The following is a 21751-nucleotide window of genomic DNA, read 5'->3' as shown; positions in this document are numbered from 1 at the left end:
CTCGATTGTTTACACACATTTTCTGAAAGCATGCCTCATATTCTCAGAACTCTACACACAAATCCAAAAACACACACACAATGGGCAAAACCCCTCAATTCTCCTGCAAAATGAAACTTTACATTCAAAACAATGTTATTTCTTCTCAAAATGGTATTTTGTTTTCAAATGACACACACAAACCATCATATGAACAGACATTTATAAGAACCAGTTGAACACTGATGTGCTCACTGTAAAACACTATGATGAGTGTAAAACACTTCTTCTCCATTCATCATAATGACTTAGGCCTTTTTTTGTTCAGTGTTACACTTTCTACAGACAGTACATACTACATACATAGGCTAAGTGTGTTGTAAAATATCTGAGAATATTGTTTTTATACTCAGAACACACAAATACACGGTAACAAATATATTTTATTTTTCCCACAAAAACAATGTTCCCAACCAACACAAAGTTGGACATACAGTGGTCTACATACAAAACAACAGAAGAATTTACTGTATACAGTTACAGTAATAAAAAAAAAAATCCAATGTTGGCATCCATTGCTCCATTGAAGAGCTCACCTTTTGCCCTTTTATGCTAAAGCTCTGATTGCTAATTGTAAAACTGTGTGACGGGTGTTTGCCCATGTGAAGAGTCAGTGTGCATATTTGAATGGCAGTGTGTTCCTTGTGAAAACAAGAGATTTTCTGCATGAAAATTGTGCCAAAAGCAGAGAATTGTGTGTAGTGTTATGAAAAAAGTGTGTTTTAGAACTGCAATTTGAGTGTAAAGCAGGAATTGTGCTTGTAGTTTAGCAGAATTGGCTCAGGCGGTTGGTGAATGAGTTACATGTTGTGGTCATTGTGTCTCAAGTACCAGAAAATGTGTGTAAACAATCGAGAAAAACTGTAATGCATCCTTATAAAAGTTTAACATTTCTTAAATCATAGTGATTCCAAACTTCAAAACGGTGCAGGAAGCAAAATGTTTATTAGGCCATCGATATGGTTGTGGTTGTGGTTATGGTTATCTCAGTCATTGCCAGAGAAGACACAGTTTTAAAGCTTCATAAGGTAAGGTATCAGAAGAGCATAGCAATAAATAAATTAAATAAATTCAGCAACATTTCTCTGTGACTTCACATTGTTTGATGCGGGTGTGTGAATGCGTTTGCACCATATTCACTGCAGCAAAAATGTGAGCGCACGAGTTTCTTAATTTGTGATTTGTAGAATGTGATTTGTGAACCTGCAATGAAGAATTTGAGAAGGTGTAACTGTTGTTTGTGGGAGAGAGAAAAAAGTCTACAAGTTTGCAACTCTTAAAACATTTCTCTCTGTGACTTCAAATGTACTGATACACATGTGTGGCTATTCTCTACAACTACAGATTCCACGGTCACAGGCGTCCAGCTGATTTGCACCAAAAATACCTTCGTTCACTTTATTTTAAGGTGACGTAGTTGCACAAATATGTACTTACTATAAAAGTAAATTATGCATAGAAACTAACCCTAAACCAAACCCTAACTGTAACTCTATAGTATGTACATGTAGTTAATTAATATTATTGTAACCGCAAAATCCTTCCCCGTTAAAACTAGTTTTTCCAGTTTAAATGTAATTGCCTAAGCCTAGCCTTACTCAACATGAACATCAGTGCTGTCCAATGAGAGTGACAGGAGTGGCCATTCTGATCAGTATATTATCAGATTTAAATATGTCTGTCATGTTTAAAATTGAATGTCTAGACTAGACACACAGCAACACTTGGATTTTTTTTTTTCTCTGAAATTCTGCTCATGAAATTACAAAGGTCACTGAGTTGCTCATTTCTTGAATCCATTACGATTCAAAGATTAGTATCTGATGTAATGATTGTTAAGCGATCCCTTGGTCAGCAACTGGACTTTAAACAGCCAATGAGGGGAACCTTTCCGAAGTGTATCATAAACATTCCAGTCCAGATTTGTGTGTTTGGGAGGGGTTACAAGCATGTGCAAAACTGAATGAAAGAAGAAAGAGAACATTGCTAACAGCGGAGAAAAATGAGAGATTATGATGAAATCACTTCTTTTCTGGGAACATGGGGTCCCTTCCAGCTGACTGTTTTCTTTGCATTAGCTATAAGTATCCTTCCAAATGGTTTTGTGGGCGTCTACATCGTTTTTGTGGGTGATACGCCACCTCACGAGTGTCTGATCCCTGAGGAGTACAACATCAGTGACATGTGGAGAGAAACCGCAATCCCAACAGTGATGCAAGATGGCGTTTTAAAGCGCAGTTCCTGCTCCAGATACAACATGGAAACACTGAGAAATTTTACCATGCTTAACTACACCCCAAATGTGGATGTCAATGTCAGTGAGATAGAGATCGAGTCCTGTATGAATGGCTGGAACTACAGTAAAGTGATTTACGAGTCTACGACAGTGACAGAGGTGAGTCGGCAGGTTGTTTGTATGGTGATGTGCTGTTGCTGTACGGTCTAATGTCCAACTGACCAAACTGGTCTTGAGATAAATGTGGATAATCCTTTGAAGATCAGTTCAAGTAACTTTGATTGGGGGAAACAATAAACGTTTCTGGCTTGTCTCTGCCCAGAGGAAAAATGTATTGCTCACTGGTTGCTTTCCCTAAGCTTAGGAGACTTAGTTGTGATTCTCAAATATCTCTCATTTCAGTATCAACAGTGTCTCAGGGATTTCTCTTAAAATTGCTTAGGAGAAATAAAAATAGGCACAAATGAGACATGAGTAAGTTCTGAGAGAAAGGAGAATGCCTCTGAGAAACATGGGAGATCTCTTTATTGCCTTGCAAAGGTTGCTCTATATTATTATTATTGTTATTTTTTATGACATAGGGGTTTTGCACCTTTAAAGAGTTAGTTCACCCAAAAATGAAAATTCTGTCATTAATTACTCACCCTCATGTTGTTCCAACCCCATGTTGTGTCAGCTTAACAGAAAACACACTTTAAGATTTATTGATTGGTTTGAGTGCCATTTTGTCAAACAAAATAACTAAATAATAATAATAAATAAAGGCAGGGCAATTTTTAATAGACTTTTCACTAATTTCCTCCACTTCTGCAGTTAATTTTCTGTTTGCATTCACTCATTTCCCAAAGTCATCTTAAATGTTGAATTGTCAATACAACTGAACATTTTGAGAGAACATGACATAAGCTGACTTCAAAAATTGATGTTGATTTTCCTCAAATGTTTGAACTCATCATTATGATGATCAGTGTTCCCTTTGGTTGGGCACCTGGAACTTTATTTATATTGTTGTAATTCTCTACCTATTGAAGCAGCGATGCAACAAGAAATCACAGTTATTTGGTTTCAAAGGAATGGAAGTTATAATTATACAGGTGCTGGTCAAAAAAATTAGAATATCATCAAAAAGTTGATTTATTTCAAGAATTCAACTTAACAGGTGAAGCTAATATATTATATAGACTCATTACATGCAAAGTGAGATATTTCAAGCCTTTATTTGTTATAATTTTGATGATTATGGCTTACAGCTTATGAAACCCACAAAATCAAAATCCCAGAAAATTAGAATATTACATGAAATCACACAGTAATTACACAGTGATACCATGGTCATTGAAGCAGGTTTTGGTTCTTTTGGCAGTGTGGGCCGGTGCAAATCCTGCTGGAAAATGAAGGAAGCATGAAGTGCTCTGGAAATGTCCTGGTAGACGGCTGCATTGACTCTGGATTTAATAAAGCACAGTGGACCAAAGTCCTCTTTTCTGATGAGAGCAAATTTTGCATCTCATTTGGAAACCAAGGTCCCAGAGTCTGGAGGAAGAATGGAGAGGCACACAATCCAAGATGCTTGAAGTCCAGTGTGAAGTTTCCACAGTCTGTGTTGGTTTGGGGAGCCGTGTCATCGGCTGGTGTTGGTCCACTGTGCTGTCCACTCAACGCAGCCGTCTACCAGGACATTTCCAGAGCACTTCATGCTTCCTTCAGCAGACAAGCTTTATGGAGATGCGGACTTCATTCTCCAGCAGGATTTGCACCGGCCCACACTGACAAAATAACCAAAACCTGGTTCAATGACCATGGGATTACTGTGAAATTACTGTGTGATTTCATGTAATATTCTAATTTTTTGAGATTTTGATTTTGTGGTTTTCACAAGCTGTAAGCCATAATCATCAAAATTATAACAAATAAAGGCTTGAAATATCTCACTTTGCATGCAATGAGTCTATATAATATATTAGTTTCACCTGTTAAGTTGAATTCTGGAAATAAATCAACTTTTTGATGATATTCTAATTTTATGACCAGCACATATACATTAACTTCAAGTTACTTTTCTGTGTTTGTGTTTTTCAGTGGGACTTGGTTTGTGAGAATGAGTACAAAGGCCCCCTGACCTCATCTATATACTTTTTTGGTGTGTTGGTGGGGACCTTTCTTTCAGGACAGATGTCTGACAGGTTAGCGCCAACAATCTAAGTGTTAGCTCTCGAATCTTCACACAAAATACACTAATGGTTAATAGAGCTGACGGCTAAGCTAAACTTTTAATATGTGGAATTCAAATATGACTCTAAAATGATAAAATATGCTATATTTGATATGTGTAGGTACGGCAGAAAACCTATACTTTTTGCCATGATGGCTATGCAGACAGTGACCATCATAATCCAGATGTTTTCTCCAAGCTGGGAAATCTTCACTGCCATCTACTTCCTTGTGGGATTTAGTGGTTTTTCTAATTATGTTGTAGCATATGTCCTAGGTAAAACCACGAATTACAATCATGCATGATTTCAAAAGTCATCTGTGTCTCTTCTCATCTGATGAAAATGCATTCCTCTTGATGAACAGGTTGTGAAATTCTGAGTCCAGCGAGTCGGGTGGTGTTCGGTTCTCTGGGTGTCTTCATGGGATCTGGAATCGGTCTGATGCTCTTTCCATTAGCAGCTTATTTCATCCGCAGCTGGCGATGGCTGGTGCTCACGAACGCCCTCACTGGAGTCCTGTATCTACCGCTGTGGTGGTGAGTGTGTGCAGAGACAAAGTTAAAGCCACAGAGAATTAGAAAGAAAGATCAGGTGTGAAGAATTAAGATAACACATGAAGAAAGATATTTCATAGTAACATCAAACGGCTATAAACCAGGGAGAAGCAGGAGATCATTAAGAGTGTTGGGGAAAGTTACACATTTGAAAAGTAATGCATTACAATATTGCGTTACTCCCAGGGTTTGAAATTAACTTTTTCACTGACTCACGAGTTGAGGATTTGCGCTAAATCTGCACAGACTTGGTTTACACAAACTTACCCAGCAAAGTGAGTAAACATAGTAACACGCCAAATTGGCTCGTGATTTGACAGCGTTACCCGCCACAATTGATTTTTACCCATATTTGGCAGGTGTTAATTTCAAACCCTGGTTACTCCCTTAAAAAGTAACTAATTGCGTTACTTAGTTACTTTTTTAGAAAAGTAATGTGTTACGTTACTTTTGTGTTACTTTTGCGTTACTTTTTTCACCTGTGATGGGCTTGTTTTTTTTTTTTTTTACAAAAAAGTTATATTTTTGGGCAAATGTAAAGACCCTTTCACACCAAAAGTGAAATAATAATCCTCAGGCTGAAGGAAATGCAAATGCACTCATGTCCAGTAGAGGGCGCCGCTCAAGCAAGCCTTTCAGCTGCTGTTATTCTGGATAACGAAAGAATAGGATGCAGGAGGAAAAAGTTGAACACTTACTTTACCAATAAAAACTAAAAAAATCTATAGTCATTATTGCTTATGGTTTAACTGAATTGCTTATGGACTGCAACAAGAGAGCTGTCAGTCAATAAATGGGAAAACAAAGTAACTTGCATTACTTAATTGAAAAAGTAACTAAATTTTGTTGTAAATTTTAAAAGTAATGCGTTACTTTACTAGTAACTTGAAAAAGTAATCTGATTACGTAACTCAAGTTACTTGTAATGAGTTACACACAACACTGGTCATTAATATATGGAGAAAGCAATCCAATCACATATAGTGTGGACATACGGTATTTCATATGTCTAGTATTATAGTTAATAGTTAGCTAGATAGTTATTAGTTACTATTTTGAGACTATGTGTGCAGCCCCACTTCATATTAGGTGTCTTAAGCTACTTTGTGTTCCTAACAAAAGGGATCATAAATTGAGAAAAGTCCCCCTGTGGTAAAAATAAAACTTTTAAATGTTGTTTATGTGTCTGTGGTGTTTTTAATCTGCTTTAAGACACACCATGTGTAAGTTCATAAGTCGACAGCATTGCTGAGTATTTCCTCCTTAAAACTGCAGTGAACCAAAGACAGTCTCAAAAACACGCTTTGAAATCGCTGGTGTTTCTGACGTCACAAACTACCTTGTAACCAATCAGATCAACGTGTGATCGTCAACCAGTGGATCTCTGAGCTGAGTGAGTGAGTGGAGGCGGGGCTCATTTGCATATTCATAGAACATTCATACTAAATGAGGCAAGGGTGTTGAGTTACATTCAAGATATTTTAAGGCAAGAAGACATTTTTTTCAAGGAAAAAACTTTTAAAAGGGTATTGTAATGCCCTATTCACAAGATGTAAAATAAGTCTCTGATGTCCCCAGAGTGTGTGTGTGAAGTTTTAGCTCAAAATACCCCACAGATATTTTTATACAGCATGTTAAAATTGTCACTTTTTGAGGGTGAGCAAAAACGCACCGTTTGTGTCTGTCCCTTTAAATGCAAATGAGCTGCAGCTCCCGGCACAGGGGGCGGAGCTACAAGAGTTTGTGTACTTCTAAGTTTCAAAAACTTTTAGCCTGTTATGTTCAAACCGGAGTCAGACAAAGATGGAGAGACTCAAAAAGAAGTGACAACATGTAGAATGAAACAGGACATTTCTGAACGGTTAATTGATGAATTTATGAAGCTGATGTGGAGTTATCTTCTAGTCATTGATTAGCAAATTCTGTCATGATAATCTATAAATCGTGTTCTGGGGGCGGGGTTTATGTAAATTTTAGGGTTGGTGATGTCACTAACCCGGGAGGAATGTGGTGTAGTCTCTACCAGCCGTTTGTTGTAGTCCTTAAAGAGTGATTTCTGTAAAAGCAAATATCTCCCTTTGCTTTGAACTTTGAGTGTTGTAACTTTGCATATGTTGTTTATGCTCAAACAGCAACATTACACACTAACTAAAGTTAGTGGATTACACGACCCGGGAATGCGATTTATAGATTATCATGATAGAAAATGCTAATCAACGACTAGAAGATAGTTAACTCCACATCAACTACATAAATTTAAACATAAACAAAAAAGTTTTTGACATTTTCAGTACACAAGCTGTTTTAGCCCCGCCCTCTGTGCCAGAAGCAGCAACTCATTTGCATTTAAAGGGACGGACACAAAAACGGTGCATTTTTGCTCACCCTTAAAAAGTGACAATTTTAACATTATACCACCCCTTTAAATATGTAATGCTGGCGATCAAAGATGAGTTTTAAGGGATACAATTATTGACTACAGGGGGACTTTAACCCTTTTCATAAGAGGTCATTGTATTATAAAACACTGTAGGTTTCGGAACTCAAAACCTATTGTTAGTCTAAAAACAGCTTTTATCAAAACCAAGCCACAGCAATGACTTTACTAATGTTAAGAAAACAGTGTTTATTTTCAACTGTGTGCAGTTCATTGCTCTGGCCACATCTTTACATATGCTCCTCTCTCAGCATGACAAAAATAGCTACATAAAAATATACAAAAATATCTTAAGCAGGTCCACGCTGAGAACATAAAGTCTTAATAATTTAAAGTGTAAAATAATAACATTATTTAATTACTATTTATAGTAATGGCTTAAAGTACAGTGGCTTAAAATGCTCACAAAAAAACTAATATATATATCTCGAATTAATGTTTAAAGCTGACTAAACTGTCTGAAACTGAGCTGGTAAGAAAAGTGTTTGTGTTTGTCCTGCTCCAGGTTTATCCCAGAGTCTCCCCGATGGCTCCTCTCTCAGGGAAGAATAGCAGAGGCCGAGGCCATACTGAGACTCGCGGCTCACAGGAACAAGGTCTCCGCTCCTGAAGTCCTCTTCACTTCTTCTGAGGTGATGAACTTTAGACAAACACGCCCTAAATAAACTCAAACCTGCTCCAGTTTCATTAATGCTTTTCATGTGTCCTTAGATCGAGGAGGCAGCAAAGATGAGGGAGAAAAAACACAACATTCTGGATATTCTAAGGAACTCTAATGCTGTTTTAACCATCACCATTTGTTCATTTCTGTGGTATGCAGTAATATTTTTCTACAAATATTGTTTTTAATTTCTACTTGGTCAAAATCATTAACTATATTACTTTCAAGTTTCTCATCTAACACACCTGATCTGTCCGACGCTCTCCGACCTGAACAGGGTTTCTCAGGCCTTGTCCACACTTATACGTTATGGTTTGAAAACGCATCTTTTTCTCTCCGTTTTGTCCTTCCGTTCACACTGAGATTGCGTTTTTATTAAAGGAGAACTCCGGTCATTTTTAACATTGAGCTAATTTTTTTGTACATTTGGAGTGCTGTCAATACAGAGAACAATGACACAAATCGGTGTTGCCTACACCGTGTTATCCTCTTTTTAATATTTGCACCCTGTTGACTTCAATGGGGCAAGTTTTAAACCTGCTTTTAGCCTCTTAACATCCTGTGAACATCCTGTATTTACATCCTGTTTTCGGTTGAAGTCCAAAGTAGTCGATTACCGAGTTCACACGCGTGATCATAGGTAACTAAACCTATGCGCGTGAACTCGACAATCGACTACTTTGGACTTCAACCGAAAACAGGATGTAAATACAGGTATTTGCGCTGGCTTAAATAACATCATTTTTATTCATATCTTTCACATCTACTGCAGTCAGATCCACTCGTGTTCACTCTGAAGGAATCACTCACATGACCTGTGCACTTGTAATGACACATCAAGGATGTTAAGAGGCTAAAAGCAGGTTTAAAACTTGCCCCATTGAAGTCAACAGGGTGCAAATTTTAAAAAGAGGATAACACGGTGTAGGCAACACCGATTTCTGTCGTTGTTCTCTGTATTGACAGCACTCCAAATGTACAAAAAAATGAGCTCAATGTTAAAATTGACCGGAGTTCTCCTTTAATGAAAACTAAGCTTTTTGAAAACTCTCCAAAGTGGATAAATTTGAGAACGGTGTGTTCGTGTTGTAGTGTGGACTGTCAAACCGGAGGTATTTAAAAACGATGACGTAAGTTTAGTCATGTGACACATATTGTACCCATAGATGTTCATGTTTATAGCAGTATTGTGCCTGTTATGTGCCGTTCACTTTCACACAGTTGATAAAATATGTTAGTTCACACACTCTTCATATCACAGTCCTGCAAAGATGACAGAAAACTCACTCGCATCTGCTGTCCTGCGGTGAAACATGAGAGTTTTAGTATTTTAGACCAAACCTATAATGGTGAGTGAGAGCGACCTGGACGATCAGTGAACGCTGAGATATTTAGATAAATAAAAATGATCCTGTCAGAAAAATTGCACAATAACTGTATTATTTATGTGTCCATCTGCATCATCTCAGTGAGCTTTTGTGAGGTTTTACGAATGCGCTGTAAAGGTGAATTTAGCGTTTTCTGGCGTTTTCCAAAAGTTTCTGATCCGCATTGAAATGCCTAAAAACGCTACTGTGGATGAAGAGCGTTTGTAAACGAAACGCTGTTTTCAAATGTATCCGGATTAATGTAGACGCAGCCTCGTGAGACACCAGAGGAGGGCTGATATAAACAAGTGCTGCTTTTGTCCTTCAGGATGGTCATCACCATGTCTTACTACGCTCTCCTTCTGAACACCACAAACCTTCATGGAAACCCATACCTGAATTTATTCCTGTCTGCGGTGGTGGAGGTCCCAGCTTTCATCATAGCCATGCTTCTGCTCAGGTTCTGCAGGAGGAGGTTCTGCCAGTCTTCCACTCTTCTCATGGGTGGAGCAATGATCTTCATCGTACAGCTCATTCCTAAAGGTAAGACCCGATCCTGTCCTGCATCACACATCTAACTGTGTGGAAGTTACATGTACTTACAAAACGTTTGTTAAGTCTGAACCGGAAGTGAGATTTACAATTAAGCCCCTGATTATCCTCTGGACAGCAATAGACAAAAGAATGTTGATGAAGTTTCATTGGCTGTAATTTAGGAGCCAAATGACTTTCTCTCACTTGACAAATGACAGAATTGCCTGATAAAAATGTTTAAGCGCTTTATTTAGTACAGAGATTCTAAGCTTTTAACAACAGTCACTTCTGTCCTGCAATGAAGGGATGTTTTAGTAAATGATCTACAAGGATTTCATTTATATAAACGAGTGTTATTGTGCACAAATCTCAGTCTTCATTTCTGTCTATAATAATTTAAAAAAAAAATTGTCTATAGACATTTAAAAAAAATTCAGCTTCCTTAACGATTGCTTGACATCAAAAAACGTTTTTAAACTTTTTTGCTTTTGTGCCTGTAACAAAAAAAGTATGTATAACATTTATGTATTAAAAAATGCATGTATAACAAATTTGGTAAAAAAAAAAATTCGTCCACAAGATGGCCGTATAATAATCAACTTTATGTTTTCACTAATAACTCCGCAACCATGTGTGACAGACAAAAGTCAAAATTCTTGTTTCTTTTCTTCCAAACTTCTCAAAAATAATTTGTATATACAGAGAGATATTGTAACGTCTCAGGGTAGAAAAAGCTCCAGGCAGAGATCCAAAACACTCAATATTTATTTAAACTGAAGAATACACGGAACTGTGTGCTAGTGCACAAACAGAGTGCTAACACAAACATTGACCGACAACTGAAGAGTGAGAAGGGAGAACTTAAATACACAGAGAAAATGACAAGACAACAGGTGAAGGAGATGAAGATGAGTGAACACAGGTGCTGAGGATGATGATGACGATGTGCAGGTGAAGGTGATGATGACGGAGGATTCTGGGAAGTGAAGTGAAGACACAGACGATGAAGAAGGTGGTGAATGTGACATTACTCCCCCCTCCCGCTAGGCGGGAACCGCGCCGTAGAAGGCAGAACACGGGAGGGGGGGGGGGTGGGCATCCTGGAGTCTGTGACTGGAGGGTGGACAGGGAGATGACAGACAGGAGACTCCAGGATGGTATCGCCGACCCCGGCGACGCAGGCTGAGGAGGTGGCCATGGCGAAGCAGGCTGAGGAGGTGGCCCTGGCGAAGCAGGCTGAGGAGGTGGCCCTGGCGAAGCAGGCTGAGGAGGTGACCATGGCGAAGCAGGCTGAGGAGGTGGCCCTGGCGAAGCAGGCTGAGGAGGTGGCCATGGCGGTGCAGGCTGAGGAGGTGGCCATGGCGAAGCAGGCTGAGGAGGTGGCCATGGCGGTGCAGGCTGAGGAGGTGACCATGGCGGTGCAGGCTGAGGAGGTGACCATGGCGGTGCAGGCTGAGGAGGTGGCCATGGCGAAGCAGGCTGAGGAGGTGACCATGGCGGTGCAGGCTGAGGAGGTGACCATGGCGGTGCAGGCTGAGGAGGTGACCATGGCGGTGCAGGCTGAGGAGGTGGCCATGGCGAAGCAGGCTGAGGAGGTGACCATGGCGGTGCAGGCTGAGGAGGTGGCCATGGCGAAGCAGGCTGAGGAGGTGACCATGGCGGTGCAGGCTGAGGAGGTGACCATGGCGGTGCAGGCTGAGGAGGTGGCCATGGCGAAGCAGGCTGAGGAGGTGGCCATGGCGGTGCAGGCTGAGGAGGTGGCCATGGCGGTGCAGGCTGAGGAGGTGGCCATGGCGGTGCAGGCTGAGGAGGTGACCATGGCGGTGCAGGCTGAGGAGGTGACCATGGCGGTGCAGGCTGAGGAGGTGGCCATGGCGGTGCAGGCTGAGGAGGTGACCATGGCGGTGCAGGCTGAGGAGGTGGCCATGGCGAAGCAGGCTGAGGAGGTGGCCATGGCGAAGCAGGCTGAGGAGGTGGCCATGGCGGTGCAGGCTGAGGAGGTGGCCATGGCGGTGCAGGCTGAGGAGGTGGCCATGGCGGTGCAGGCTGAGGAGGTGGCCATGGCGGTGCAGGCTGAGGAGGTGGCCATGGCGGTGCAGGCTGAGGAGGTGGCCATGGCGGTGCAGGCTGAGGAGGTGACCATGGCGGTGCAGGCTGAGGAGGTGGCCATGGCGAAGCAGGCTGAGGAGGTGGCCATGGCGAAGCAGGCTGAGGAGGTGGCCATGCGGGGAGGACCCTTAGAGCGGCCATGGCGGTGAGGACCCTTCGGGCGGCCACGGCGGAGAGGACTTTTCTGGTGGCCGTGGGCCCTTGGGTGGCCATGGCGAGGACATGTGGCCCCCCAAAAAAAATTTCTTGGGGAGAGTGACGGCATCAAGACAAGCCTCTGGGACAGGCTCTGGAACAGGCTCTGGAACAGGAACTGGGACCGGGACATGAACAGTCTCTGGCTGGGCAGATGGGACGCGAACGGTCTCCGGCTGGGCAGACGGGACGAGGGGAGAGGGCTCTGTGCTGGACGGGTCCAGCGGTGAAGGCTCTGTGCTGGACAGGACCAGCGGTGAAGGCTCTGTGCTGGACGGGACCAGCGGTGAAGAGGGCTTTGAGCTGGACGGGACCAGCGGCGAAGGGAGCTTCAAGCTCGGCGGAATAAAAGAAAACAAAAGCTCTGCGGGCATGACGCTCACAGTCTCAGGGGCGGCAGGAAAGACGCATACTGCCTTGGGCTTGGCTGGACTGGCGTTAAGTGCAGGCTCGGCTGGACTGGTGGCCGGGATGAAGATGGGTGGCATGGTGAAGATGGCTGGTGACTGCGGTTGAGTGGTGATGTCCTCTTCAGCTTCACCTACGGTGAAGGCTGAACCACTCAACCACAGCACATGATCCAGGTAGGCGACAAAGGTTCCCAGGAAAGTGGCCGCTGGGGCTCGCTGGTGCAGATGATCATCAAGTCCATACCAAAAGACAGTCTTAAGGACATCATCTGCCCAGCTTACCCCAGCAGAGAGCTCCAAGAATTCGGCGACGTAATCCTCAATAAGGCGTCCGTCTTGGAAGGTGGTGAGGAGTGAGTGAATTGGGGTGAGCGGAGTGAGGAGAATTCCCATCTTAAAAGCTTTCCTCTACTTTTTGTGGTCGTTCAATCTGTAACGTCTCAGGGTAGAAGATGAAGCTCCAGGCAGAGATCCAAAACACTTAATATTGATGAACACCTGTGAGTGAACACAGGTGCTGAGGATGATGATGACGATGTGCAGGTGAAGGTGATGATGACGGAGGATTCTGGGAAGTGTAGTGAAGACACAGACGATGAAGAAGGTGGTGAATGTGACAGATATGGACATTCGGAAGCTTCATGAATTTCTGATGCTTAGAGTGCTAACGGCAAACTGTAAATGATCAGACATTTCAACTGACAGATGATGTCTGTAATACTAATATCATGTACGTCTAATCTTTTTCCAACAGTTTTCATCAGTTTAAATGTCTGAATAACATAATAAATGCAGATAAATTAATATCTCTGTTTTGCCTTGCATTGTAAACTATTACATTAAACCCTTCTGTATCTGTAGAGATTGCAAGATTGTTGACTGCAGAAAAAAAAAAAAAAAAAAGCCAACGTTATATAAGATACCTGGCATTTATATCACCTGAACCGCTGATCCAGGGCAAGATGATCCCTTCATGTTGTTTACACCAAATACTGACCCGACCATCTGAATGTCGCAGCAGAAGTCCAGACTCATCAGTTTTTCCAGGCTTCGATTGTTCAGTTCTGGTGAGCCCGTGAATCGCAGCCTCAGTCTGCGGTGTGTCTTCTGCTGCTGTAGTCCGTCTACGTCAGGGTTGGTTCGTGTTGTGTGTTCAGAGATGCTCTTCTTCAGACCTCGGGTGTAACGAGTGCTTATTTAAGTTACTGTTGTCTTTCTATCAGCTGAACCAGTCTGGCCATTCTCCTCTGACTTCAACGAGGCATTTTCGCTGTAAACCCTAGAGATGGTTGTGTGTGAAAATCCCAGTAGATCAGCAGTTTCTGAAACTCTCAGACACCAACAACTGTGCCACGTTCTTAGTCACTTAAATTACCTTTCTTCCTCGTTCTGAAGCTCAGTCTGAACTTCAGCAGATTGTCTTGATCATGTCTGCATGCCTATATAAAGAGAATGTATATATTTGTCATTGCAGACCTAATGGAGTTGGCAATCTTAGTGGAGATGCTGGGAAAACTTGGTGTTACTGCTGCGTTCTGTGTAGTTTATGCCGTGACTTCAGAGCTGTTTCCTACAGTGGTGAGGAACATGGCCATGGGATCCTGCTCCATGACGGCTCGCATCGGGAGCATCATTTCTCCCTTCATCATATACTTGGGTACAGCCACAGTTTTTATGTTTCTTCTATTTTATATAGGATTTGCTATAGGATTTAATCTGCTCAAAGGAAATTAAGGGAACACTTAATAATCACAGTAACACCAAGTCAGTTAAACTTCAGGATATCAATCTGTCCACTTAGGAAGCATAAGTGATTGTAAACTAGTTTCACTGACTTGGTGCAAATGAAAGTGTACTAACAAATTGGACAGGCTGACTCTTAAGGCTCTGGGGTCTCTTGTTTGCCATCGCCCCAAAACACAGTGCCAGGTTAACTGGACTAGGAAGTGTGTCGTAACTCTAATAATTAAACTTAACCTGGTTTGGGGAATTCTCCAAAGGTCGCCCCAACTGACTGACCTTGGCTGGATGTCGGCACAGTTTCGTCCACTGGCCTTGTTGACCTTGGCCAACAGATTTCACAAGAAGTCTTTCCTCTTCCAATCTGGTCACTTCTGTAATCTCTAGCTTTTTCCGCTCCTTTATTGATGCTTTTGAACAGATTTACGTGGCTCACCCCAGAAGAGACCCTGTCTTCCCTGCTGGGTTTTTCCAATGAACTCTTGGAGCTTCATGTTGGCGATGGTGTTGCATTTTCTGTCGGCCTGAACCTCGGCACCAGCACAAAATGTACATGAATAAGATTTTCAAATCGAAAATTTCATTCATTGAGATCCAATGTGTGATTTAAGTGTTTCCTTATTTTTTTTGAGCAGTGTATATGAGCAATATGAACATTGCATAAGTCATCACTTGTGTAAATTATTTATTTCTTTTTTTTCTGTAAAGGTAACTACTATAGCTATATTCCTTATATTGTAATTGGAAGCCTGGCAGTTTTTGCTGGCTTAATTACTTTACTGTTACCAGAAACTAAAGGAAAAGTTCTTCCTGAGACCATTGCTCAGATGCAGCGAATAAAAGGGTGAGTGCATTATTCATTCTCACATCTTCATAATCGATGCAGTCTTAAAAATGATGAAGAATTAAATATTCTAAATTCAGTTCTGAGTTTGGGTTTTTTAAATAGAATACATGTCCTTAAAGTCTGAATATGATCAGAAATACTGTTATAAAATATAACATTTCTTTGCTTTTATCTCACAGGCTGAGGAGCTCTAAAAAACAGGCTTCAATGAAGAAGACAGTAGTCATCAAAGAAGTGAAATTATAACAACCGGAGAGTACAATTAACAAAACGTTGTCCCATCCATCAAACTATCACGTTTCTGTTTGTGTTTGGACTTCCTCTGTGTTCATTGTTTCGAGCCACTCCTCCTTCATTAGTTCATTTGGTTCAGCTGTGTCTTGTTAGTTACTATGGTTACTGTCATTGGGTTCGTTTGCCCTGATCTGTTCTCTGTGTATTTAAGCCCTCTGTTTCTCCCTGTTCGTTGTCTAGCATTATATATTGTTATCAGTGATCTTTGGTTATTTTTCTGGTCTAAGTTTTGAATTAAAGTATGCTATTGTATCTCCTTTGTCGTGCGCTTGATTTTAACCACCTCAGTTGTGACACAAACGACTTACCCTAACCCTAAATCCTTAATCATGAATATGCTGTTGAGTTGACATCATGACATACATTTGGCTTGACTTGCGTTGAGTTGCCATTGTTGCCTTTGGCTTGATCAGTTGTGGACATTTAAAGGGGTCCTATTATGCCCTTTTACGAAGTCTTGATTTTGCTTTTGGGGTGTACTTGAATGTTTTCATGATTGATTGTTGATCATGCTTGATTGTTCTGTAACGCACCCCAGTTATGGAGCTCATTACCTTCATCTAGTAGGAATGCTGCTTCTGTGGATTGTTTTAAGAAACTTCTTAAGACACATCTTTTTAGTCAAGCCTTTAATTTATAACCTATTACTGTGTATTTTTTTTCCATATTTGTATTTTTTCTCCTTGTTTGATTTATTTTGTTCTGTATATGCTGTAGCGCTTTGAGTTTGAGAAAGGTGCATTACAAATAAAATGTATTATTAAAAAACGCATTATTTTTCACATATTTTACATTATAACCTCTCTCCCCAGTCTGGCTCCAACAAGCCGATTTAGATGAAGCCCCTCCTTCCGAAATATGAAATGTGCTGCGATTGGTTGGCTGGTTCAGTGTGTTGTGATTGGCAGCGCTTGGCACCTGTTCGGGAAATGTCCCGCCCCTTTATAACTGTGAGATCTTCTCTAGTGAAATCTTCTCTACATTTAATTGTGATATCTGTCAGAAAACTAAGGTAATACAAATAGTAATCGATCACAAAATCAAGGCTGAGGATCAGTTAACCGTCTTGTAGTTGGTTGTAGTCCAAACGAGCCGTTCGCTGTAGTTCTTGAAAAGTGGATTCTGGAGTGGACATTGAGCTTTATAACCTTGCAGATCTTTGTTATGCTCAAACAGCAACACTAACTAAAGTTGAAAAAGTGGAAAAGCATAATAGCACCCCTTTAAAATTCAGCAATATTATTGATCTGACTGTACTGACATTATTGGATGAGAAAAACACTTGAACTGAATTGATCTGAATAATGACACTACTGTCTTCTGTAGAGCTGCTTCCTAGCTAACATTTACATTTTTACACTTATGCATTTGGCAGACACTTTTATCCAAAGCAACTTACATTGCATTTCAAGGTACACATTTACATTCTTATCAGTTCTTGCTTTCCCTGGGAATCGAACCCATGACCTTGGCGTTGCAAGTGCCAACGCTCTACTGTCTTTAATAATGTTCTCAAAATGTTAGCACAAAAACATTATTTATACATTGTTCATGGAGCGTTTTTTTCTGCGGCAAAGCGACGCAGTGTCTCGTCTCAGTCCAGGTAACACAGAGAACGAGTGAACATTATTTACATATACGACCGACATTAAAACAAAACAGGTTTTCAACAGTTTCACTGCATCCACACACAAATCCTAAAGGAAGGGGGCAGAGCAAATCATCTGCTATCCTGACTGTCCAAATTCCAAGCCATAGCTCTCCAGGTTTCCCGCCAAGGGAGCATAAAATAATCCTTCCCGACTTTCAGAACTGGAAGAGGCCTCAGGAGAGAGCCGTGCTTTTGTTCTTTTATGAAGTTTAGTGAGAGCATATCCTCATGCTCTTCACCCTGTCTTACTCTCCCTCATGTCGACCCTGCCTGAGGACACCCCACCTTCATACGGAGGGAACCGCTGAGAAAGATGGTGGCCTATGGAGATGTGGCGGGATTGGACTTCCTTCATCTGTAACAGCCTGTTATATGAGCCCTCTGCGCACCGGGAAGGGCGACGAATAAAGAGAGGGACATGAGTGGCGGTATTGCCCATCACCAACAGAGGTAACAGATGAAGAGGTGGGGCGCGAGTGGCGATATAACCCACCGTCTTTGCCTGCTACCAACCCTGACTGATGTGAGAGTAGGATCATGCCCACTCACATTCTCAATCCTGCCTATATATACACAAACACAGAGTAAACGTACACTGGGTTCTTTCGAAACTTGGACAGGAGATGATAAAAGCAGACATGTTAACAATGCCGTCTAATTAATAATTAAAGGGGGCCAGAGCTGGTCAAACTCTTCAAAAAATCTAAGCTACATATTAACTCTTGACCTGCTAGAAGTATATATATATATATATCCATAAAGTTGACTTTAATTTGACATTTTTCTCTTTTATTTGCATCATTCACATCATTGATGTATTTGTAGTATGTTAAGATGCTTTATACTATTCCCATAGTGTATGATTGCAGAAAATAGTATTGAAAATTTATGGAGCAACAGATTTTGTGTGAAAATAAATCATAAAAGTGGTTTATTTTGTTTACATTTTTTATAAATGTATGAGGTGGTGAGGTCTTTTACCCCACAGACACACAATACTGATACAAATACTTGTAACTTGTAAACTTGCTAAAATAATGTGTTTTTAATAATGTCTAAGTAATACTTGTTCAAAACAATCACTTTAGCAAAGTTTGCACTATTTCCACTTTATTTTGATAAATAAAATAATTCATTTTTGTTCAATAAATATACTGTCATTAATATATGTTAATATAAAAATATATTTTAAAAATATATAAACTAAATTATTTAAAAAAAGTGAAGATTCTGAAAGCATTGAAGGAGATCCCATAATAATTTAAATTAGATTTACAGTAGTGATATTAAATCATATTTCATTATATGATTGTCACACTGTGGATTTCTCAGGAACAGACTGAAGACTCCGATTCAAGATGCAAACTCAAACTTTAATAATAATACTTTGGAACAATGACAGGCAGGGAAAACGCACATTAACGCAACAGAGATCGGACAAAGACTGAAAGAATGGGTGCATCTTAAATAGCAAAGTGAAACTAGATAATTAATCATACACAGCTGGGACAAGCTGAGGAGAAAAGAACTGAGGAGTAGCGGGAAAACAACAAAGGATACCAGGAACAAATCAAAACTAAAACTGAAAGTCCAAACATGAACTGACACATGACAGTACCACGCCCTCCCAGAAGGCGTGTCCTCACGCCGTAAAACATCCAAAGGGGTGAGGGGGTGTGTGTCCTGGAGGCTGACGAGGACGTGGCTTCGGCAGAATGGGAAGCCTCGGGGACGCTGGCAGCAGTTCAGTTCAGGGTGGAGCCGGCGACTCGGGAGAGCACGGCGGAGCAGATGGTGGGAGGAGCCATGGTGGAGAAAGGGCTGACGACTCCAGGGGGCCGGCTGATGGAGGCGGAGCAGGAGACGATGAGCCAAGGCGATGCTGACGATCTGGAGGGACATGCCGATGCCGACGGCTCTGGCGACTGAGGCGCAAGTGGGGATCCAGAGGGCCGCGGTGCAGCCGGAGCGACAGAGGACCACGGTAGAGCTGGAGGGACGTAGGAGCCCAACGGAGCCAGAGGGACAATGCGAAGCCGGAGGAGTGTATTCCTGAGGAGAGGGCAGATCGACGAACGACCAAGGTGGAGCCAGAGGGACGAGGGACCCCGGCGGAGCTTGTGGACTGATGGGCCACGGTGGAGATGAGGGAGCTGGGGGCCAAGGTGGAGCTAATGGACCGACGGGCCGAGGTGGAGTCCTGGTCGCGGAGACGGAGGATCCACCAACCATGATGGAGCTGGAGAATGGCAGACCCGCGGCGAGCCCACATCACTGGTGGTGGAATGAGGGTGAGCTGAGGGGCTGATAGGATAGATGATGATGAGAGGAGGTAGGAGAGGGAGGCTGGGTGGGTTTTTGGACTGACAGACAGATCCGGGCAGACAGATAATGTGTATGATGGCGAAAGACAGGGTGTTTCAGTATCGAAATATATTAAGTCAAATTCCTCTGGACTCTGAACTCTTGACCAAGGGTTCGGGAACGGCGGCCATCTGGGGACGAGACTCGGGAATGACGGCCACAACGGGACGAGACTCTGGAATCAGGAGACCAGGGCGGAGCCGGCGGTTCAGGAGACCAGGGCGGAGCCGGCAACTCAGGACACCTGGGAGAATCCACCCCAAAATTTTCTTGGGGGGAGCTAGGCGTTTGTAGGCCAGGAGGGAATCTGGGGCGAGCTTGTGGACAGGAGTCGTCTCGGGATCCTGGACGGGGAAATGGGACTCTGGAGTGGTGACCGAGGGCTCAGAAGCGGCGGCGGCCATGACGGGACAAGACCCTGGAATGGACTCGGAGATTACACATTTGCTGGAAAGGCCGATGGTGAACTGGGACCCACAGGTAGCCAGCTCCCATTCCACAAATGCAGAAACATTTTCCTGAGGTCCCACGCCTTCGTCTCCGCATTGAGGCTTGTGAGGAAAAAGACACTCAACGATTGATCGGGAAGGAGGTAAGGCACGCCAGGTCGAGGAACGCAGCGGTGTGAGCCTCGAGGGAAAGCTCGTCCTGATCCAGAAATAATAAACGCACTGCTTGTAGAACCATCTTTAAGAGGCCTGTCGTTCTGCCACGGGTCTGGATGCAGCAAAGAGGAAACAGGATCTATATGCAGCAGTCTTTATTAATCATAAACTCAAACTTACAGAGATCGAGATACTCGAGAACCAGGCGAACAGCGACGATGACAGACAACTAGACAGGATTGAACTCAGGCTTAAATACACAGGCAACAGAGAGGAACTAATTGGACTGATTAACAAGACACACCTGAACTCAACTAACACAATCAGTAACCATAGAAACAAACTGGGAGAGAACGAAGGAGAACTGAAGTAAATAACCGATTAGAAGACTAACTGAGAAACTTAAAGGGGCTGTATGTAACTTTTTTTTTTACTCTACTAAAGCATAAAAATACCATAATATGTTTGCATATATTGAGGAAACAGGCTAAGTTCACAATACTCGTTTCTCTGAAAAACACTTCTACAGCCAGTTATTTTACTTTGAAATGTGCGTTTCCAGGCTGGAATGTTTGTTATTGTTTTGGTCTGTGATACTGCACGTTGCCAATTGCCAATTTTCATTGTCCATTGCGCTCGTTCCTGTTGCGTGTGCTCAAACTGGCAACCCGTGTGAGCATCGAGTCTGAGGAGGCAGGGCGGGAGGAACAACGATCTCCGATATTTTGAATTGGACTGCAGTACCTATTTCCACCACTAGTTGTCATTCTTACAGACTGCACCTTTAACATGAACTGAACTCAAAATGTGACACTTTACTCTTATGAATAATTTTGTTTCTGTATTTTTAAAATATATTTTTATATTATCATATTTTAATGACGGTATTTATTGAACAAAAATTTAATTAATTATTTTATTTATCAAAATAAACAGAAAATAGTACAAACTTTGTTAAAGTGATTGTTTTGAACAAGTATCAACTTAGACATTATGAAAAACACATTATTTAGCTGAAGTATTTGTATTTGTGTCTTTTGCCACCTTTATAAGATTTTTTAAATAAATAAATAAATAAAAAACACTTTTATGATTTATTTTCACACAAAATCTGTTGCTCCACTAATGTTCAATACAAACATATATAATTATTCCCGCAATCATACACTATAGGAGGAGTGAAAAGCACATTTTTTCTTAAGGTGTGTCTTTAGCCCGGTTGTTCCCTACAGCGCTAAAGGGAGTCGGACAAGTTAAAGATAATTGTAGGATGTGCAGAGCTAATAAATTCCTAAAGTTAACAGGAATTTCAGGAAAGTCCATGAGATTTTAAAAGCATAAGAAGGAACTGTTGCTTTGGACATGACATGAGTAACAACTCATAACCCTATAATGTCTTTGCTTCCACTACACTGCAATGCTAGGAGCTTCATAGCAAATGGGCAAGCATTTAAAGACAGAACTGGGAAGAACACCAGACTTTATTTGTATCCAA

General features: G+C 41.7%; 1 protein-coding gene across 1 annotated transcript in view; it reads left to right on the top strand.

The window, feature by feature from the left end:
• Nucleotides 1–2022: 2022 nt before the first annotated feature.
• The window catches only part of LOC307174520 (uncharacterized protein), a 58785-nt gene continuing 39056 nt past the window's right edge, over nt 2023–21751 (top strand). The window contains exons 1-13 of the mRNA XM_079898384.1: nt 2023–2434; nt 4355–4458; nt 4609–4763; nt 4853–5024; nt 7985–8111; nt 8191–8291; nt 9836–10050; nt 14230–14412; nt 15204–15339; nt 15522–15584; nt 18952–19208; nt 19348–19578; nt 19980–20131. Of these exons, the coding sequence (XP_079754510.1) occupies nt 2042–2434; nt 4355–4458; nt 4609–4763; nt 4853–5024; nt 7985–8111; nt 8191–8291; nt 9836–10050; nt 14230–14412; nt 15204–15339; nt 15522–15584; nt 18952–19208; nt 19348–19578; nt 19980–20131 (2289 nt within the window). The 5' untranslated portion in view covers nt 2023–2041. The remainder of the gene's footprint in view (nt 2435–4354; nt 4459–4608; nt 4764–4852; nt 5025–7984; nt 8112–8190; nt 8292–9835; nt 10051–14229; nt 14413–15203; nt 15340–15521; nt 15585–18951; nt 19209–19347; nt 19579–19979; nt 20132–21751) is intronic.

Source organism: Squalius cephalus (assembly GCF_949319135.1).
Source record: "Squalius cephalus genome assembly, chromosome: 17".
NCBI classification, from domain to species: Eukaryota; Metazoa; Chordata; class Actinopteri; order Cypriniformes; family Leuciscidae; genus Squalius; species Squalius cephalus.
The sequence above is the reverse complement of the archived record's forward strand: the minus strand, read 5'-3'. Positions and strand labels throughout refer to the sequence as shown.